A 20,340-nucleotide genomic window follows, 5' to 3' on the forward strand; every position below is an offset into this window, starting at 1 on the left:
TATGGTAACATGTGCAGTAACAAACGCTATGGTAACCTCGCTACTATGACCTAGCCAAAACACTATGGTAACATGTGCAGTAACAAACGCTATGGTAACCTCGCTACTATGACCTAGCCAAAACACTATGGTAACATGTGCAGTAACAAACGCTATGGTAACTTCGCTACTATGACCTAGCCAAAACACTATGGTAACATGTGCAGTAACAAACGCTATGGTAACCTCGCTACTATGACCTAGCCAAAACACTATGGTAACATGTGCAGTAACAAACGCTATGGTAACCTCGCTACTGTGACCTAGCCAAAACACTATGGTAACATGTGCAGTAACAAACGCTATGGTAACCTCGCTACTATGACCTAGCCAAAACGCTATGGTAACATGTGCAGTAACAAACACTATGGTAACCTCGCTACTATGACCTAGCCAAAACACTATGGTAACATGTGCAGTAACAAACGCTATGGTAACCTCGCTACTGTGACCTAGCCAAAACGCTATGGTAACATGTGCAGTAACAAACGCTATGGTAACCTCGCTACTGTGACCTAGCCAAAACACGATGGTAACATGTGCAGTAACAAACGCTATGGTAACCTCGCTACTGTGACCTAGCCAAAACACTATGGTAACGTGCAGTAACAAACGCTATGGTAACCTCGCTACTGTGACCTAGCCAAAACGCTATGGTAACATATGCAGTAACAAACGCTATGGTAACCTCGCTACTGTGACCTAGCCAAAACACTATGGTAACATATGCAGTAACAAACGCTATGGTAACCTCGCTACTATGACCTAGCCAAAACGCTATGGTAACATGTGCAGTAACAAACGCTATGGTAACCTCGCTACTATGACCTAGCCAAAACGCTATGGTAACATGTGCAGTAACAAACGCTATGGTAACCTCGCTACTGTGACCTAGCCAAAACGCTATGGTAACATGTGCAGTAACAAACGCTATGGTAACCAAATGCCATGGTGGCGACCAACGTCATGGCGACTAATGTCATTGTACAATACACCGAAGCAACAAGGCTATGTTAACAAAGCACTATGATACCGATTGTTATGGCAACCAAACGCTACGATAACCAAACGCCACGGCAACAACCGCTACAGTGCCATATGTGAAGTAACGATTCTTTAGAAACAATGTTCAAGTAACATAACAGCAAAATGCCAACCTATGCGTAATAACAAAACCTATAGCAACAATGCTAACCTGCATAGAAATGGAGCTATAGCAACGTGGGCATGAACACAAACCATAGAAAACATACGGGCAGTGACAACCCTATGGTAACCCCTACATGGTACCAATGCCATAGGAACATAAGCGTAGTAACATTGCTATGGCCGCATCTGCGCAGTAAAAACAAGCTATTATGACGTGTGTATAGTAACCCTACCACTGTAACCTAAGTGCAGTAACACCATGCCAACTCATGCGTTTTATATGAGTGTGATATATAGTATGGAAAACATAAATGTATTACGCCGTATCAAAACATGAACGTGTTATACCATATGGAAACATGTGACACAGGGTGTGTCATATGTGTGTGACATTTGCATAGAAAAATACCACCGTAAACTAAGTACAGAAACACAATGATCGTAACGCGTGTGTTGTAATAATGCCATAGGAACCTGCACTCAGTATTGTATGAAAACATAAGTTTGTAATACTATGAGGCAACCTAAGCATATAAACCGAAAGACACACTACAAGTAAAAGTGTATAATACCGTATAAATATAAGCGTGTAATATGATATGAATAAGAGCGTGATATCATATAGGAACATAAGCATATTAAAGCATATGGAAAATATAAGCGTGTTATACTGTATGAATGAGATATCATAAAGCATATGAAAAACATAGGCATGTTATGTTGTATGAATAAAAAGCGTGATATAGTATCGGATATGGGAACCTAAACGTGATATTTCCTATGAAAATGCGCGTGATATACCATATGGGAACCTAGCCTAAAAACGTATGGAAACATAAGCCAGTTACATTGTAAGGCTGAGTGTAGTAGCGTATGGGAACGTAGCTGTTTTAAAGCGACTGGAAACATAAGCACTTTATGCTGGACTGAGTAAGTATAGGCGTATTAAAGTGTATAAAAACATGAACATGTTAACCAAACGGAATATATAAGTACATAAAACATGAGCATGTGACACCGCATGGACAACAACAGCGAGTGACCTTGTATGGAAAAATAAGCAGAAAATATACACATGGAACATGTAACCACATATAGCATCATCAACATGTAAACAGTAACAGAACATCTGTGTGGGAGGGGGGGGGGGGGTATATATGCTCCTTAACAGTGGAGACGGACTTAGGAATGTTATTGCATACCGGAAAAGGGGTGGGACAACCGTAAGTGCTGACTTAGTGCCTAAGGGACACTGCTGCGGACCATGCCTGGACACAGCTGCCCCGATGCGGTGGGGGGTGGGGTCGTTGCGGGGCACAGGGGGCATTATCGGATTATCAGCAAGGTAATTGCCGTTACCGATAACATCCAAAATCGTGAATATCGGCCGATAATATCGGCCAAACCAATAATCGGTCGATCCCTAACGGGTAGTGCAACAGACTGCATAACTGCCCAACTTCCCGGTCCCAGTGCATCAGTAGGTGAGGAAAAGATTGACCTAGCACGACACCAGCTTACACATTCCCTGTCCGAACCACTCCTCATCAGCCCACAATTACCTCATCACCACACCCCTGAACCTGCACGTGCCGGTATTTATTACATCCAGGCTCCTCCCATGAACACAGGTTGTAACCAACCTTCAAAGTATTAATCCGTTCAATAATTCTTCAAATGGGTTACAAATGGCTGTAAAATAATCCCATTGATGTCAATGGGATTTTTTTCATTATTTTTTTACAATCCTTTATCACCCGTTTCTTTCTCTTCCACAAGATATATAGAAGCTCTGCGGGGGACATACCGCTAAATGTCTGGCCCCCTGCAGCGCTTCTATATGTATTGTTCCCTGCTGCGCTATATGGCTTGCCAATAAATGGCATCCCTTTGCATCCGTTAGTAGTGGTCCGTTTCTGCAGCATTGATGGGAGAATTGCGGGATGGGGACAACGGCCATGTGAGCCTAGCCTTATTTGGATAACTAACATGTCCCAAATATAGGAGAATCCACCCAACTGATTCCCATGCCCCCCCCCCCCCAGAAATGACTATTAATTCAGGAAAGTCAAAGAAGATAGCTGATGGTTAAATGATGAGCAGGTATCTTACATTAATGGTGAAGGTTGGCCACAGAACATAAGAGGAAGTTTCCATCTGTGCTTCATTGGCAGTAAACTGGTGTGTGATATAAAAAAACATTCAATATTTTTGTATTTATTAAACTTACACTTTTTCTGCAAACTCAAACTGGAATAGGTTGTTTGTGATCTTCGCCCCACTCTGCCCAGAGAAGACAAACATCTTGTCCCTACAGACGGCCACGGGGAAGTTACAGCAAGAAGGTGGGATCTCTCCACTTTGCTCTATCTGCAACACACATTTCACAGATTCAGTCACACAGTTTACTTAGGCTAGGTTCACAAGGCCATTTGCATCTGACCCATTAAGGGTCCGACCAGCTTTTTTTTTTTTTTTTTAAATGATCGGACCCTTAAAGGGGTACTGCACTACCCTAACGTTCGTAAAATTTTGTTCCGAGCGCTGGGTGAGGGCTGCGGGGGTCGTGAGGTCACACCACACCCCCTCAATGCAAGTCTATGGGAGGGGGCGTGGCATAGCCACGCCCCCTCCCATAGACTTGCATTGAGGGGGTGTGGTGTGACATCACGACCCCCGCAGCCCTCACCCAGCGTTCGGAACAAAATGTTCCGAACGCTAGGGCAGTGGAGTACCCCTTTAAAACTGGTTTAATGCAAACGACTCCTACCGGGTCATGACGCACCGCATTCACTTACATGGGGTCTGTTGGTGACCTGGTAATTTTACAGGATTTAGGCGGAGAAAGGAGAAAAAAAAAAATAGAGCTTTCACAATTTTTTTCTCCGCTAAACTCCTGTGCCTCTGGCCAGATTGCCGACGGAACTCCGAATAGCTGAGTCCGATGGCAATGTGAATGAGGCCTTAGCCACATTACCATTTATCTATTATGTACATAATTAGATCAATTGCATTTTAGTTACTTTTAATAAAGGATACAGGAATCTATTTTAGGACCAGTGAGCACTATTATATTGCAGTATATACACTGCCCTCTATGTACTATGCCCTTGCAGAATTTTTTTACCTCTGTAATCAAAGTTCTCAATTTTACCTCTTCCCAAGTTGCTGACTCTCGGTCTTGCAAACTGATGGTCCACATGTCATTCAACCTAAATGAAAAACACACACAAAAAATAAATAAAAAAATTAAAAAAACAAAAACAAAGATAACCCGGTTTACACCATAACGATAACTAACTTCCAGAAAACAGTTTCTGCAGCTGGCACATTTATACTGGCACAACATTTACAGTGTTTTGGTATGGTCGTCCTATGCACAACGTAGGCTGAATATCTGCATGTTTTTTCAGACTTATAACTGCAAATTACCCACAAAAAATAGCTCATTAGTACAACTGGTCTGCACAGGTTTTTGAGAGACTTCCAGCTGAAGACATAAAGTCACCACGCTCACGTTTATTTGTGCACCATCATCATTTAGCTTGTAGATGTTTAAGCTGTCCCTTCATTGTAAATTACAGTGCAGTAGTTTAAAGGAAAACTGTCATCCTGTTCACCCACACTAAACCCAATGCACTGGGTTGTAGTGTGGGGGAACAGGAGTCCAACGAGGGGTCACTTACTTAAATAGGAATTTAGCAGAGGATCTTCTCGGGGACATATCTCAGAACCTACAGGACATATTTAAGGGTGCATGCACACCACGTTTTCAGGCTACAGCTGCCAGATCCGGCTGGGGGAGGTTAACTCCGTGCGCTCCCGTACCCCAGCCGGACCGGCGCTGAAAGCCATATTAGCCGACTGGAGTGAAACGGTGATTCCGGTCGGCTCATTAAAGTCAATGGCTTTCAGCTAGGGTACGGGAGCGCACAGTTTTCCCCAGCCGGATCTGGCAGCTGTAGCCTGAAAACGTGGTGTGCATGCACCCTAAGTAAGTGACCTCTCGGACTCCTGTTCACCCATAATATAACCCAGTGTATTGGGTTTAGTGTGGGTGAAAGGCTGACAGTTTACCCTTAGAGGGGTACTCCGGTGGAAACCTTTTCTTTTTTTTTTTTAAATCAACTAGTGCCAGAAAGTTAAACTGATTTGTAAATTACTTCTATTAAAAAATCTTAATCCTTCCAGTACTTATTAGCTGCTGAATACTACAGAGGAAATTATTTTCTTTTTGGAACATAGTGCTCTCTGCTGACATCATGACCACAGTGCTCTCTGCTGACACCTCTGTCCATTTTAGGAACTGTCCAGAGCAGCATATGTTTGCAATGGGGATTTTCTCCTACTCTGGACAGTTCCTAAAATGGACAGAGATGTCAGCAGAGAGCACTGTGGTCATGATGTCAGCAGAGAGCTCTGTGTTCCAAAAAGAAAAAAAATTCCTCTGTAGTATTCAGCAGCTAATAAGTACTGGAGGGATTAAGAATTTTTAATAGAATACATTGACAAATCTGTTTAACTTTCTGGCACCAGTTGATTTAAAAAAAAAAAATAAAATAAATAAATAAATAAATAAATGTTTTCCACCGGAGTACCCCTTTAATAAGTCTCAGATGCCATCTGTTTACATTCATCAGCTGACTTTGCAGATTTAATATATTTTATATAATTAAAATTGTATAAACCGAGGCAAAGCCTCATAACCAATATTAAAATAGGTACCTTGCATTTCCATCATAGCCAGCAAAGATCCATAGCTTGTCATCGTATACTGTGGCTCCATGTGCTGACCGGGCCACTGGCAATCTGAAAGAAAAGGATATCAGGTAGGTTATTGATGGTCTATTTTGGAGTAAATCTACACCTATCTATTAAAAGTAACCCCTCACTAAACAGATAAAACAGAACATAGCAATATACGATACATCATGTAACAGAACAATGACTCTTAAAAGGGGGAAAATGACTCTTAAAGGGGTGTTCCTGCCATAACATTCACAAGATATACCATTTATGGCTGCCTCTCTAGAAGGCCCCCACCCATAGAGGTAAGTGGGGAGCCCAAGCTTTTTCCATAATTCCCGATATGCTTGTTGACTTCACAGTACAGCATCTGATAGAAGCTTAGGTATCTTATGATGGGCTTATGTCCTCACAAAGGCAATACAGTGAGAATTTTACGAACTATATAAACCATCATTTATTGTGTTCTACCCAGTGCCAAACTATATGTGAATTCCTATTGACTATCGAATAAATGCCATGTCTATTCATCTGAATGCAAGCAATACTACATACAGGCCCTCATTTACTTAGGAAATCGGGTTGTAAGTCTATGTTGCTTTCTTACCCGACTGCTTTTTCCCCTGGTATTTATTATTATGTCGCATCCTGTTTGTCGCACGTGGGTTTTGTTGGTTTTGGTTTCCAACTCCTCTGAGTTGTCGGGAAAAAATCCACAACAATTCAACAAATTCGGGTTGGAAACCTTAATAAATACGTGGGAAAGCTCAGAAATGTCGGGTTACGCCCCTTTTCCGGGTTTATGGAGAATCCACATCGGGTCCGTTGGGAAAAAATGTTGCATCGTGTCGCAGACTGGCGCACGATGTCTGCGACATGTTGCAGACAAAGATGCACCAAAAAAACCTGACAAAACAATTTGGGTTTAGAATAGTAAATGAGGGCCAATGCGAACCTTTCTATGCTGATAACGTTAATCTCATCTGTAAATAAATAAGTGTTCAGAATAAAATATGTAATTTATTACATAGACATAATATACCCTAGCAAAGGACTACGAGTAATTATGATAAAACAAAGCCACTCATACCAGGCTGATGGGTCTTCAGAATACCATGCCAGGCCTTAGCTTCACACTAAACCCCTGATCCACCATGGTTTACCAAACCATGAAAGGACTTTGCACTACTTAGAATATAGCCTTGTATAGTTATAATATATTACACAATTTCTAGTGTATCTATTTGTACTGCATTTTATCTGCATTTGGTTAAATGTTTACCGCTTAAAAACCCTCTGTGTGGCAAACTGTTGGCAAAGAAGGCCATTTTGTTCAGATTTACAAACACCAATAAAAACCATTGAAAATATACAATAATATGCTGTTGGGTTGGGGAGCAGGACCTTCCCACTCAACCAATCACTGGACAAAATGGGACACCACTGCGGATAGTGACTGACTGAGCCGGCAGGTCCTGCCCCAAACGCTCATTGTGGAATTAGGAAGCAGAAAGAAGTTTAGGCTACTAAACTGAGCTGAACCAGAGCTGCGGAACAGTGACATGGACTGGGGCTAGGTAAGTATGCCTCCCCAGGAGCATTTTTTCTTTTTTAAAACTAACAATACAGAATGTATTGGGAATGCTTTCATGTAGATTTGGTGTCTTCCCCGACATGGAAATAAAGTGCTGCTAGGGGCATATAGCACTTCCATCAGTGAACTTCATGGCAAGCTTGACTAGGAGCTGAGGCTGCAGTAACCCTGCACAAAGTACAAAGCCAACTGCTACCAGCTTTGTGGTCAGTATAGTGCGGGCACTGAATAGCTGATCAGTGAGAGAGCAGGGTGTCCTGTGGATAGGCAAGCTATCGTTTTTTAGAGTTTTTTTTCCCCAAGAAAGACACCTTAATGGTCTATTCACACGTACAGTATTCTGCGCAGATTTGATGCGCAGGATTTTCTGCTGCAGATTTCAATGTAAACCGAACACAGCTTGAAATCCTGCGGATCAAATCTGCACAGAACACTGTACATGTGAATAGACCCTAAGGGTGTATTCACATGTACAGTATCCTGTGCATATTTGATGCACAGGATTAAAAAAAAAAAAACATTATTATTTTTTTTTTTTTTTAATAAACCCTGTTCTTATTAAAAAGTTTTTAATAGAAAAACATCCCAAAAGACAGATGAGAAGTGGCAGATTTTCTTCAAAAAGGAGTTGTGTGGTGCTGAATATAAGCTGTGTAGCCATCACTATTTTGCAGCTGAAGTAAAGAGGAATGTTATGCTTACTGAACTATCAGCTTCTACAGACATATATAGCCTGTTCTGCTATATTTGGCCCATGTGAGGATGGGCCACAATATAACGGCATTTGGAAGCCAATACAAATTTTTATAGTAGCCATACAATACCAATCTTCACACAACGCAACAGAAAATCATCCGAAAAGTAAGAATTCAAAACACAATTGGTGCACTGGTTAAAAGGCTCCTGGGATGTGTCCAGCTCTGGGGAGAGCAGTGAACAGGGCACCATAACAACCATACATGTGTATAATGTACAAGTGTAGGTTCTGTTTTTAAAATCTACTAACCTTCCTTCAATTTTCCATTCTGTCCATAGACCAGTTCCAAACTTGTACTCAAAGAGGTCATTTTTATTCTTCAGATTGGAATTGGAGTAGATGTCACCGGTATAGCCACCTAGTTATCACAAAAGACAACCCAAGTTAGACATGAGAAGAAAACTTAACCCCTTAAGGACAATGGACGTACTCCTACGCCACCGTTTCCAAGTCCTTAAGGACCGAGGACGTAGGAGTACGTCCTGTCCATTCCCGGCCCCCCGCCGCTAGCCGGAGGGGAGACGGTGCCGGATGCCTGCTGAAATCGTTCAGCAGGCATCACGGCATATCGCCCAGGGGGGGTCATTATGTCCCCCCATGTCGGTGATGGCCGCAGATCGCTGGACAATTCAGTCCAGCGATCTGCGGCGATTCCGGGTCAATCGGGTCTCCAGTGACCCGGAATTACTGGCTGATCGAGGCCGTCAGAGACGGCCCTGAACAGCCATAGCCAGCAGGGGTGAGGTGGCACTGGTGCCACCTCACGATCGCCCCGATTCGTCGGCCGGTTTTTGCCGGCCGACCAATCACGGCGCCTGCTGCGGGTGTCACTCCCGCAACTCCCTCCGCCCCTCTTCCGGAGGACGTGAGCGGGTGAGGGACGTGCACCCCGGGAGCTGGGGACCCCGATCCCCGGTGTGAATGTTGGGATCGCGGCCCCAGGAGCGACGACGGCGGCGGCGAGGGACTGACTGCGCGGCGTGGATCAGCAGCAGTAGGAGGTGAGTGACAGCCTCCTGCTGTTGCTTAGCAACAGCTCCCAGCATGCAAAAAGGGCATGCTGGGAGCTGTAGTTATGCAACAGGAGGAGGCAGACAACCACAACTCCCAGCATTCCCTTATGGGCATGCTGGGACTTATGGTTTTGCAACAGCTGGAGGCACATTTTTTTCTATGGAAAAGTGTACCTTCAGCTGTTGTATAACTACAACTCCCAGCTTGCACAATCAGCTAAAGTGCATGCTGGGAGTTGTAGTGGTGCATCTGGTGTTTGCATAACTACAACTCCCAGCATGCCCGTTGGCTGTCGGTGACTGCTGAGAGTTGTAGTTTTGCAACAGCTGAAGGCACACTGAGTTAAGTAGCAAACCAGTGTGTCTCCAGCTGTTGCATAACTACAATCCACAGCATCCCCAGCCAAAGTAGTATGCCTCCAGCTGTTGCATAACTACAAGACCCAGCATGCCCTTCGCTGTCCGTACATGCTGGGGGTTGTAGCTTTTGCAACAGCTTAAGGCACACTGGTTGCAAAACACTGAGTTTGTTACCAAACTCGGTGTTTCACAACCAGTGTGCCTCCAGCTGTTGCAAAACTACAACTCCCAGCATGCACTGATAGACCGTACATGCTGGGAGTCGTAGTTTTGCAACAGCTGGATGTTTCCCCCCCCCCAATGTGAACGTACAAGGTACACTCAAAGGGGCGGAGGATTACAGTAAGTATCCGGCTGCAAGTTTGAGCTGCGGCAAATTTTCTGCCGCAGCTCAAACTGCCAGCGAGAAACTACTGTGAACAAAAAAAAATAAAAAGTAAAAAACACTACATATACACATACCCCTACACAGCCCCCCTCCCCAATAAAAATGAAAAACATCTGGTACGCCACTGTTTCCAAAACGGAGCCCCCAGCTGTTGCAAAACAACTACTCCCAGTATTGCCAGATAGAAACTGACTGTCCAGGCATGCTGGGAGTTTTACAACAGCTGGAGGCACCCTGTTTGGGAATCACTGGCGTAGAATACCCCTATGTAAGTCCCTAATCAAGGCCTCAAATGCGCATGGCGCTCTCACTTTGGAACCCTGTCGTCTTTCAAGGCAACAGTTAAGGGTCACATATGGGGTATCGCCGTACTCGGGAGAAATTGTGTTACAAATTTTGGGGGGTATTTTCTGCTATTACCCTTTTTAAAAATAAAAAATTTTTGGGAAACCAAGCATTTTAGGTAAAAGATAAAATGTTTTTTTTACATATGCAAAGTTGTGAAACACCTGTGGGGTATTAAGGTTCACATTACCCCTTGTTACGTTCCCCGAGGGGTATAGTTTCCAAAATGGTATGCCATGTGTTTTTTTTTTGCTGTTCTGGCACCATAGGGGCTTCCTAAATGCGGCATGCCCCCAGAGCAAAATTTGCTTTCAAAAAGCCAAATGTGACTCCTTCTCTTCTGAGACCTGTAGTGCGCCAGCAGAGCACTTTTCACCCCCCATATGGGGTGTTTTCTGAATCGGGAGAAATTGGGCTTCAAATTTTGGGGGGTATTTTCTGCTATTATCCTTTTTAAAAATGTAACATTTTTGGGAAACCAAGCATTTTAGGTAAAAAAAAATTTTTGTTTTTTTTACATATGCAAAAGTCGTGAATCACCTGTGGGGTATTAAGGTTCACTTTACCCCTTGTTACGTTCCCCGAGGGGGTCCAGTTTCCAAAATGGTAAGCCATCTGTTTATTTTTGCTGTCCTGGCACCATAGGGGCTTCCTAAAAGTGACATGCCCCCCAAAAACCATTTGTCCCTCCTTCCCTTCTGAGCCCTCTACTGCGCCCGCCGAACACTTTACATAGACATATGAGGTATGTCCTTACTTAAGAGAAATTGGGTTTCAAATACAAGTAAAAATTTTCTCCTTTTTACCCCTTGCAAAAATTCAAAAATTGGGTCTACAAGAACATGCGAGTGTAAAAAATGAAGATTGTGAATTTTCTCCTTCATTTTGCTGCTATTCCTGTGAAACACCTAAAGGGTTAATACACTTATTGAATGTCATTTTGAATACTTTGGGGGGTGTAGTTTTTATAATGGGGTCATTTATGGGGTATTTCTAATATGAAGACCCTTCAAATCCACTTCAAACCTGAACTGGTCCATGAAAAATAGCGAGTTTGAAAATTTTGTGAAAAATTGGAAAATTGTTGCTGAACTTTGATGCCCTCTGATGCCTTCCAAAAGTAAAAACTCTAATTTTATGATGCAAACATAAAGTAGACATATTGTATATGTGAACCCCAAAAAAATATATTTGGAATATCCATTTTTCTTACAAGCAGAGAGCTTCAAAGTTAGAAAAATGCAAAATTTTCATTTTTTTCATCAAATTTTGGGATTTTTCACCAAGAAAGGATGCAAGTTACCATAAAATTTTACCACTAAGTTAAAGTAGAATATGTCACGAAAAAACAATCTCGGAATCAGAATGATAACTAAAAGCATTCCAGAGTTATTAATGTTTAAAGTGACAGTGGTCAGAATTGCAAAAAACGCTCTGGTCCTTAAGGTGTAAAATGGCCTGGTCCTTAAGGGATTAACCCCTTAAGGACTCAGCCCATTTTGGCCTTAAGGACTCAGACAATTAAATTTTTACGTTTTCATTTTTTCCTCCTCGCCTTCTAAAAATCATAACTCTTTTATATTTTCATCCACAGACTAGTATGAGGGCTTGTTTTTTGCGTGACCAGTTGTACTTTGTAATGCCATCACTCATTATATCATAAAATGTATGGCGCAACCAAAAAACACTATTTTTGTGGGGAAATTAAAACAAAAAACGCAATTTTGCTAATTTTGGAAGGTTTCGTTTTCACGCCGTACAATTTATGGTAAAAATGACGTGTGTTCTTTATTCTGAGGGTCAATACGATTAAAATGATACCCATTATTACATACTTTTATATTATTGTTGTGCTTAAAAAAAATCACGAACTTTTTAACCAAATTAGTACGTTTATAATCCCTTTATTTTGATGACCTATTTTGATAACTTTTTTATTTTTCCGTATAAGCGGCGGTATGGGGGCTCATTTTTTGCGCCATGATCTGTACTTTTTTTTGATACCACATTTGCATATAAAAAACTTTTAATAAATTTTTTATAATTTTTTTAAAATAAAATGTATTAAAAAAGTAGGAATTTTTGACTTTTTTTTTTTCGTTCACGCCGTTAACCGTACGGGATCATTAACATTTTATTTTAATAGTTCTGACATTTACGCACGCGGCGATACCAAATATGTCTATAAAAAAAATTTTTTTACGCTTTTTGGGGGTAAAATAGGAAAAAACGGACGTTTTACTTTTTTATTGGGGGAGGGGATTTTTCACTTTTTTTTTACTTTTACATTTTTTTACATTCTTTTTTACACTTGAATAGTCCCCATAGGGGACTATTCATAGCAATACCATGATTGCTAATACTGATCTGTTCTATGTATAGGACATAGAACAGATCAGTATTATCGGTCATCTCCTGCTCTGGTCTGCTCGATCACAGACCAGAGCAGGAGACGCCGGGAGCCGCACGGAGGAAGGAGAGGGGACCTCCGTGCGGCATTATGAATGATCGGATCCCCGCAGCAGCGCTGCGGGCGATCCGATCATTCATTCAAATCGCGCACTGCCGCAGATGCCGGGATCTGTATTGATCCCGGCACCTGAGGGGTTAATGGCGGACGCCCGCGGGTCCCTGGCTGCGATCAGCAGCCGGGATCAGCCACGCATGACACGGGCATCGCTCCGATGCCCGCGGTTATGCTTAGGACGTAAATGTACGTCCTGGTGCGTTAAATACCACCGCACCAGGACGTACATTTACGTCCTGCGTCCTTAAGGGGTTATCAAGGAAAAAAACCTTTTTTTTATATATATCAACTGGCTCCAGAAAGTTAAACAGATTTGTAAACTACTTCTATTAAAAAATCTTAATCATTTCAGTACTTATGAGCTGTTGAAGTCGAGTTGCTCTTTTCTGTCTTAGTGATCTCTGATGACACGTGTCTCGGGAACTGTGCAGAGTAGAAGCAAATCCCCATAGAAAACCTATTCTGCTCTGCGCAGTTCCCGAGACAGACAGATGTCAGCAGAGAACACTGTTGTCAGACAGAAAAGAACCACTCAACTTCAGCAGCTGATAATTATTAGAAGGATTAAGATTTTTTTTAATAGAAGTAATTTACAAATCGGTTTAACTTTCTGGAGCCAGTTGATATATTACCATTTTTTTTCCTGGAATACCCCTTTAAGTCTAGAAATGCCAACATATTCCAGAAATAATATTTTGCCGATTCCAAAAAACTCACCAAACACAAACATGCTGCTTCCATAGACCACTGCAGAATGGTGATATCTTGGTGCAGGGGGAGTTCCTGTAGTAAACGCCCTGTTAAAAGCACAAGACAATATACGTTATAGATACTATAGTGTTTATCTGTAACCAATAAACAAAAGGAATAAAGTGTTCTCCATCCAGCGGTCATCTCTTTTTAAAGCTTAGATCAGTGTTTCCCAACCAGGGTGCCTCCAGTTTTGCAACAGCTGGAGGCACCCTGGTTGGGAAACACTGGCTAAGATAAAGGAATAAGTGACTTGGCCCCCACAATCTAAACCTTCATCCTGTATTTATTTTACCATGCTGTTTGAAATTAAAGCTTGAAAACATATTTCTTTGACTATTCAAGGTTATTCAATGACTTATTAAACATTTATGTAAGAAAATGTTCAGCTTTATATAGAAATGTATGGTTTTCTCCACTAGGGGTGTAGCAGTTGTGTGTCTTCCACCACCGTACCTGCACCAGGAGCAGTCTTTCACGTCAAATCTTAGCAAGTCATTCAACATGTTCTTCCTGTTGGTAATAAACAATAGATTAATACACATATTCACTGATCATAAACTGCAAATGCAGTAGCAATGACATAATGAATTTATTTCTAACAAAGTTGTGTATCCCAACTTTTATCTTTCTCATCATGCTTGGCACTCAGCAGCTCAGGGATTTCTGTACCCACCAATAGTTATAAAGCATATTGCACAGCACTGATTTCTTTAAAGGAAAACGATCACCCTCACTATAACCAGATACACCGGGTTATAGTGCAGGTGAACAAGAGACTGATGAGGGGTCTTGGACTGCTATACCTACCTGCAGTCCGGAGCCCCGATCCTCCAAAGGTCCCCCTCTTCCAGGGCTGACTTGCGCTTTGAGGCGGGCCCGCCGGCTGGATTTTAATATTCATAAGCGCCAGTCACGGGAGCGCTCAGTAGGCATGAGCGCTCACATGACCAGCGCTTAAGAATATTTAAATCTAGCCGGCGGAAGTCAGTGCTGGAAGAGGGGGACCTTTGGAGGATCGGGGCTCCGGACTGCAGGTAGGTATAGCAGTCCAAGTCGGTCTCCTGTTCACCTTCACTATAACCCGGTATATCGGGTTATAGTGCGGGAGAAAGGGTGACTGTTTTCCTTTAAAGGGGTAGTCCAGGAAACTGAACTTATTCCCTATGCACATGATAGGGAATTAGAGTCTGATCGGAGAGGTTCCTACCACTAGGAAGCCCTGCGATCTCCAGAAAAGGGCGAATCTACTCACTCATCCTCTGTGCACTCTGGCCCCACTCTAAGAGACAAGCAGGGTGACGGCCAATCACTATGCTAAGACGGGACCTCGTCTAAGCGCGCGGTCACTCTTGATCATAATAGAGGGTGGTGCGGACAGGCAAGTCGCCAGGCCCCATAGAGGAATTGCTTGTGTTGATGTGGTTGCGAAATGGATTCAAGTAGGGGGTTATCAGGCCAAAGAGCAGCACCCACATTCTATGCAGGGCGGCATCTCCAGTCTCGGAAAGCTCTTTGTTTCCAGGACTGGAGACATGATGTAACGCCACGCCCCCTCCCTTAGAGATGAATGGAGGGGGCGTGGCTTTCAGAGACTTGAGACACAGTCCTGTATAAAATGCGGGTGCTACACGGAGATTGCAGGGGGTCCCAGCGGCAGGCCCCCCACAATCAGACATCTTATACCCTATCCTTTGGGCAGGGGATAAGATGTCTTTCACCGGATAACCCCTTTAATCCCTATTCTGTGGATAGGGGATAAGTTTAGTTCCCCGATCTATCTTCAAATACATTTTCAAAGTATACACTTTAAAAACAAATATATAGAATGCTATCACTTACCCGTTATCACCACCAAAAACATAAATGGCGTCTTTGTAAGCTACAACAGTGTGTTTGCTTCGTCTGTAAAACACAGAATACATATGGGGTTAGGTCCACATTGTTATCTGACAATTAATGAATCAGTTCCTTTCCAAGATATTTGTATAATCTGTGTCTTTGTAGTCATTAGCTTGCATCTGTTTTCATTCTAATCTGAATTTTTACTCTATGGATAATATCAGTATCAGCCTTAGGATGAAATAAGCCGGGTGATAGTAAGGGACAAGGTTCATTGATGAAACAGCGATAGTATAAAAATGATCAAACAGTAATACTCACCTACCACAAGCTCCAGCAGCTCTGAAGCTCCCAGTTCCTGCTATTCACCACTACCTTCTGGTGATGTGTAATCCCCCAAGAAGTGAAAGCTCGGTGCCCACCACTGACTTACTGAGGCGGGCACCACAGTGGCTGGTGACAGGCTGAGTGGGACACTTCCTGCACCAGAAAGCAGCGGTGATGAGCTGGGACCAGGAGTGTTGGTGCAGCTGCTGCTCAGGGAAGGTGAGCATTTCTATTTTATAACATTTACACTACCATCAGATATCTATTATAGAGATATATCTCTATACACATATACAATCATGGCCGGAAATGTTGGCACCCCTGAAATCTTTCTAGAAAATGAAGTATTTCTCAGAGGAAATGATTGCAGTAACACATGTTTTGCTATACACATGTTTATTCTCTTTGTGTGTATTGGAACTAAACCAAAAAAGGGAGGAAAAAAAAGCTAATTGGACATAATGTCACACCAAACACCAAAAATGGGCTGGACAAAATTATTGGCACCCTTTAAAAATTATGGAAAAATAAGATTGTTTCAAGCATCTGATACTCCTTTAAACTCACCTGGGGCAAGTAACAAGTGTGGGCAATATAAAAATCACACCTGAAAGCAGATAAAAAGGAGAGAAGTTCACTTAGTATTTGCATTGTGTGTCTGTGTGTGCCACACTAAGCATGGACAACAGAAAGAGGAGAAGAGAAAAATATCAACAATCTCAAGGTTACAAGTCCATCTCCAGAGATCTAGATTTGCCTTTGTCCACAGTGCGCAACATTATCAAGAAGTTTGCAACCCATGGCACTGTAGCTAATCTCCCTGGGCATGGACGGAAGGGAAAAATTGATGAAAGGTGTCAACGCAGAATAGTCTGGATGGTGGATAAGCAGCCCCAAACAAGTTCCAAAGATATTCCAGCTGTGAACTATCCGTTGACATTTAAATGAAACGAAACGCTATGGCAGGAGGCCCAGGAGGACCCCATTGCTGACACAAATCCTTCTGGGAAACGTCTTGTGGACAGAGGAGACCAAGAGAGCTTTTTGGTAAAGCACATCATTCTACTGTTTACCAAAAACGGAATGAGGCCTACAAAGAAAAGAACACAGTACCTACAGTGAAATATGGTGGAGGGTTGATTATGTTTTGGGGTTGTTTTGCTGCCAAATATTAAGTTAAGGGTGCCAATAATTTTGTCCAGCCCATTTTTGGAGTTTGGTGTGACATTATGTCCAATTTGCTTTTTTTCCTCCTTTTTTTGGTTTAGTTCCAATACACACAGGGAATAAACATATGTATAGCAAAACATGTGTTACTGCAATCTTCTTTACTTCACTTTCTAGAAAAATTTCAGGGGTGCCAACATTTACAGCCATGACTGTATAAGGCTGGGTTCACACTACGTTTTCTCCCATACGGGAGCGCATACGGCAGGGGGGAGCTAAAATCTTGCGCTCCCGTATGTCACCGTATGCGCTCCCGTATGTCATTCATTTCAATGAGCCGGCCGGAGTGAAACGTTCCGTCCGGTCGGCTCATTTTTGCGCCGTATGCGCTTTTACAACCGGACCTAAAACTGTGGTCAACCACGGTTTTAGGTCCGGTTGTAAAAGCGCATACGGCGCAAAAATGAGCCGACCGGACCGAACGTTTCACTCCGGCCGGCTCATTGAAATGAATGACATACGGGAGCGCATACTAAGGCATACGGGAGCGCAAGGTTTTAGCTCCCCCCTGCCGTATGCGCTCCCGTATGGGAGAAAACGTAGTGTGAACCCACCCTAATATATATAAAAATTATCCTTGAAAACCCATTTAAAATAGATGGTAAACAGCACTGGGAAGTAATGCAGTCTTCGTGTATTGGCCATCCTGTAACATTTTATGGCTTTAAAGGGAATCTGTCAGATGGTTTCTCATTGTGTAACTAGTTACAGCACCAGGTAGGGGTTAAAAGCTCCCTCGCATGCATGAAATCTGTGAGCTTTTACTTGTGAGTTGAGCTATTTGCATTTGTCATACATGCAGAGGAGTGGCAGGGGCTTTTACCATATACCTGGAGCAATACACGATGGGAAAACATCCAACAGATTCTCTTTTAGATAAACATGAGGGCATATAACTAAGTTATCACTGGGAAGAAAGGATACGCAAAGCGGCTCTCATGTCACATATTGTCCTTAAAGTCAGTGGGGGAGATTTATCAAAACCTGTCCAGAGGAAAAGTTGCTGAGTTGCCCATAGCAACCAATCAGATCGCTTCTTTCATTTTTGAAAAGGCCTCTGAAAAATGAAAGAAGCTATCTGATTGGTTGCTATGGGCAACTTTTCCTCTGGACAGGTTTGATAAATCTCCCCCAGTGTGTCACTCCAGCCTGAGATGGGATGTATGTCAAGCCAGAAATCTCTCCAGCAGGAAAGAATACCCATCTGCAGACAGCAGCTTCAAGATGATTGCCCCTCAGCACAGAGCAGGGGGTGCTTGAATGGTGAGGCCTGTAAGCATGGGGTGTAAAGGGTCTCAACACAATCTGGCACTCTGGACATGAAACACAAGTACAAAAACAGGTCAAGCATACCAGTTGCAGCTGTGTCTTAAAGGGGTTGTCCAGCTAAAACGAACTTCTCCCCTAGAGCGCTGAAAAGACCAGAGTACAGCACTCCGGCATCTCCAGCGCTTCCTTAGAAATGAATGGAGCATGGGCAGTCTACCGCACGCCCTCCTCTTGAGAGCCGGGGTCCGGTTTTGAAGATCGTGGGGAGTCCCAGCAGTGGTTGGACCTCCAGCAATCATCTACTTATCCTAGTTTTGGCTGGACAACCCCTTTAAATATGCCCACTATGTACCATCTCTAGTCACTCTCTCTCTACCATTAGGAACTACATGATGCCCAGGTTATAGGGGGTGAGCTGCGTCCAGATTGTGGATGTGACCTGTGCCCGGGTTATAGGGGGTGATCTGTGCCAAGGATGTGGACGTGACCTGTGCCCAGGTTATAAGGGGTGAGATGTGCCAAGGATGTGACATGTGCCCAGGTTATAGGGGGTGAGCTGTGCCAAGGATGTGGACATGACCTGTGCCCAGGTTATAGGGGGTGACCTGTGCCCAGGTTATAGGGGGTGAGATATGCCAAGGATGTGACCTGTGCCCAGGTTATAGGGGGTGAGCTGTGCCCAGGATGTGGACATGACCTGTTTATGGAGGTGATCTGTATTCAGATTATGGGGTAGGCTGTGTTTAGGTTATGGGGGTGACCAATGCCTAGGTTATGGGGGTGAGCTGTGCCAAGAATGTGGACATGACCTGTGCCCAGGTTATAGGGGGTGGGCTGTGCCCAGGATGTGGACGTGATCTGTTTATGGAGGTGATCTGTACTCAGATTATGGGGTGGGCTGTGTCTAGGTTATGGGGGTGACCAATGCCCAGGTTATGGGGGGTGACCAATGCCCAGGTTATGGGGGGTGACCAATGCCCAGGTTATGGGGGGTGACCAATGCCCAGGTTATGGGGGGTGACCAATGCCCAGGTTATGGGGGTGACCAATGCCCAGGTTATGGGGGTGACCAATGCCCAGGTTATGGGGGGTGACCAATGCCCAGGTTATGGGGGTGACCAATGCCCAGGTTATGGGGGTGACCAATGCCCAGGTTATGGGGGTGACCAATGCCCAGGTTATGGGGGTGACCAATGCCCAGGTTATGGGGGTGACCAATGCCCAGGTTATGGGGGTGAGCTGTACCCAGGCTGAAGCTGCCTTACCTGGCCCCCACAAACTCATCGCAGGGCAGCAGCCTCCTCCAGCGGTGAACACTCTCAAAAGGCCCGAAATTCAGGGTCAGGTACTCAACACTGTCCGAGCAGCTGTGGTCGAAGTCTACACTGGGGGCCACCTTGGACTTGCACGCCATTGGGGCCCAGGCTACAGGCTACAGGCTCATACACCATACAGGGAGGAGACACTCTGCCCTATCTCCTTACAGCCATGGGTGACTGCATGCCCACCGCCCGACTACTACCAGGTACCCGACTGCCGGCCACATAACGCCGGAACTACGGGAGCCACAGAGGCTCAATAATCAGCAACAGGAGAGGCGACAGAATTAGCCGACTGGAAGCCAGCGGAAACAACGAGAAGACGGGACAGAACGTCTCTCACTATCCGCCCAACTTCATAACTCTATGGTAATGTGGCAACTTGTGTACTACAGCGACATCTAGTGTTCTAAAATCAAACTAACGCTAACTTTTTATTTGTATATATTTATTTATTGGACTATGATTCTCTTGCCTCTCACAAGCCCTGACCTTTCATACATTTGATTGGCACAAAAATGTTATAAAGGGGTCCAATTAAATATACCAATATTACAGTATAAAACCTTTCCTGGCATGCCAAGTACATGTACATCAAGGTGATCTTGCAGGAGCTGTGCCCACACTCTCACCAAAGGAGCCTGGATGTGACCGATAGCCGAGATCAGAGATAACACCTGGATTTTAT

At 43.7% G+C, this 20,340-nt stretch overlaps 1 protein-coding gene across 5 annotated transcripts in view; it reads right to left on the minus strand.

Annotated features, from left to right (window-relative positions):
- The window catches only part of LZTR1 (leucine zipper like post translational regulator 1), a 99,772-nt gene extending 79,786 nt beyond the window's left edge, over positions 1-19,986 (minus strand). For 3 of the 5 annotated variants that reach the window (XR_008847414.1, XM_056537279.1, XM_056537280.1), the window contains exons 1-8: positions 19,599-19,985; positions 15,511-15,573; positions 14,125-14,181; positions 13,636-13,715; positions 8,535-8,643; positions 5,914-5,997; positions 4,343-4,400; positions 3,419-3,558 (exon numbers count right to left, since the gene is read on the minus strand). Coding sequence is in view for 4 of the 5 variants with exons in the window: in XM_056537279.1 (XP_056393254.1) it covers positions 3,419-3,558; positions 4,343-4,400; positions 5,914-5,997; positions 8,535-8,643; positions 13,636-13,715; positions 14,125-14,181; positions 15,511-15,573; positions 19,599-19,747 (740 nt within the window). In the remaining variant the exon portion in view is untranslated. Of the gene's footprint in view, positions 1-3,418; positions 3,559-4,342; positions 4,401-5,913; positions 5,998-8,534; positions 8,644-13,635; positions 13,716-14,124; positions 14,182-15,510; positions 15,574-19,598 lie in introns of all 5 variants that reach the window. The other 2 variants (XM_056537278.1, XM_056537281.1) reach the window with 2 other exon arrangements.
- Positions 19,987-20,340: the final 354 nt, after the last annotated feature.

This window comes from Hyla sarda, chromosome 1, assembly GCF_029499605.1.
Source record: "Hyla sarda isolate aHylSar1 chromosome 1, aHylSar1.hap1, whole genome shotgun sequence".
In the NCBI taxonomy this organism is placed as follows: Eukaryota; Metazoa; Chordata; class Amphibia; order Anura; family Hylidae; genus Hyla; species Hyla sarda.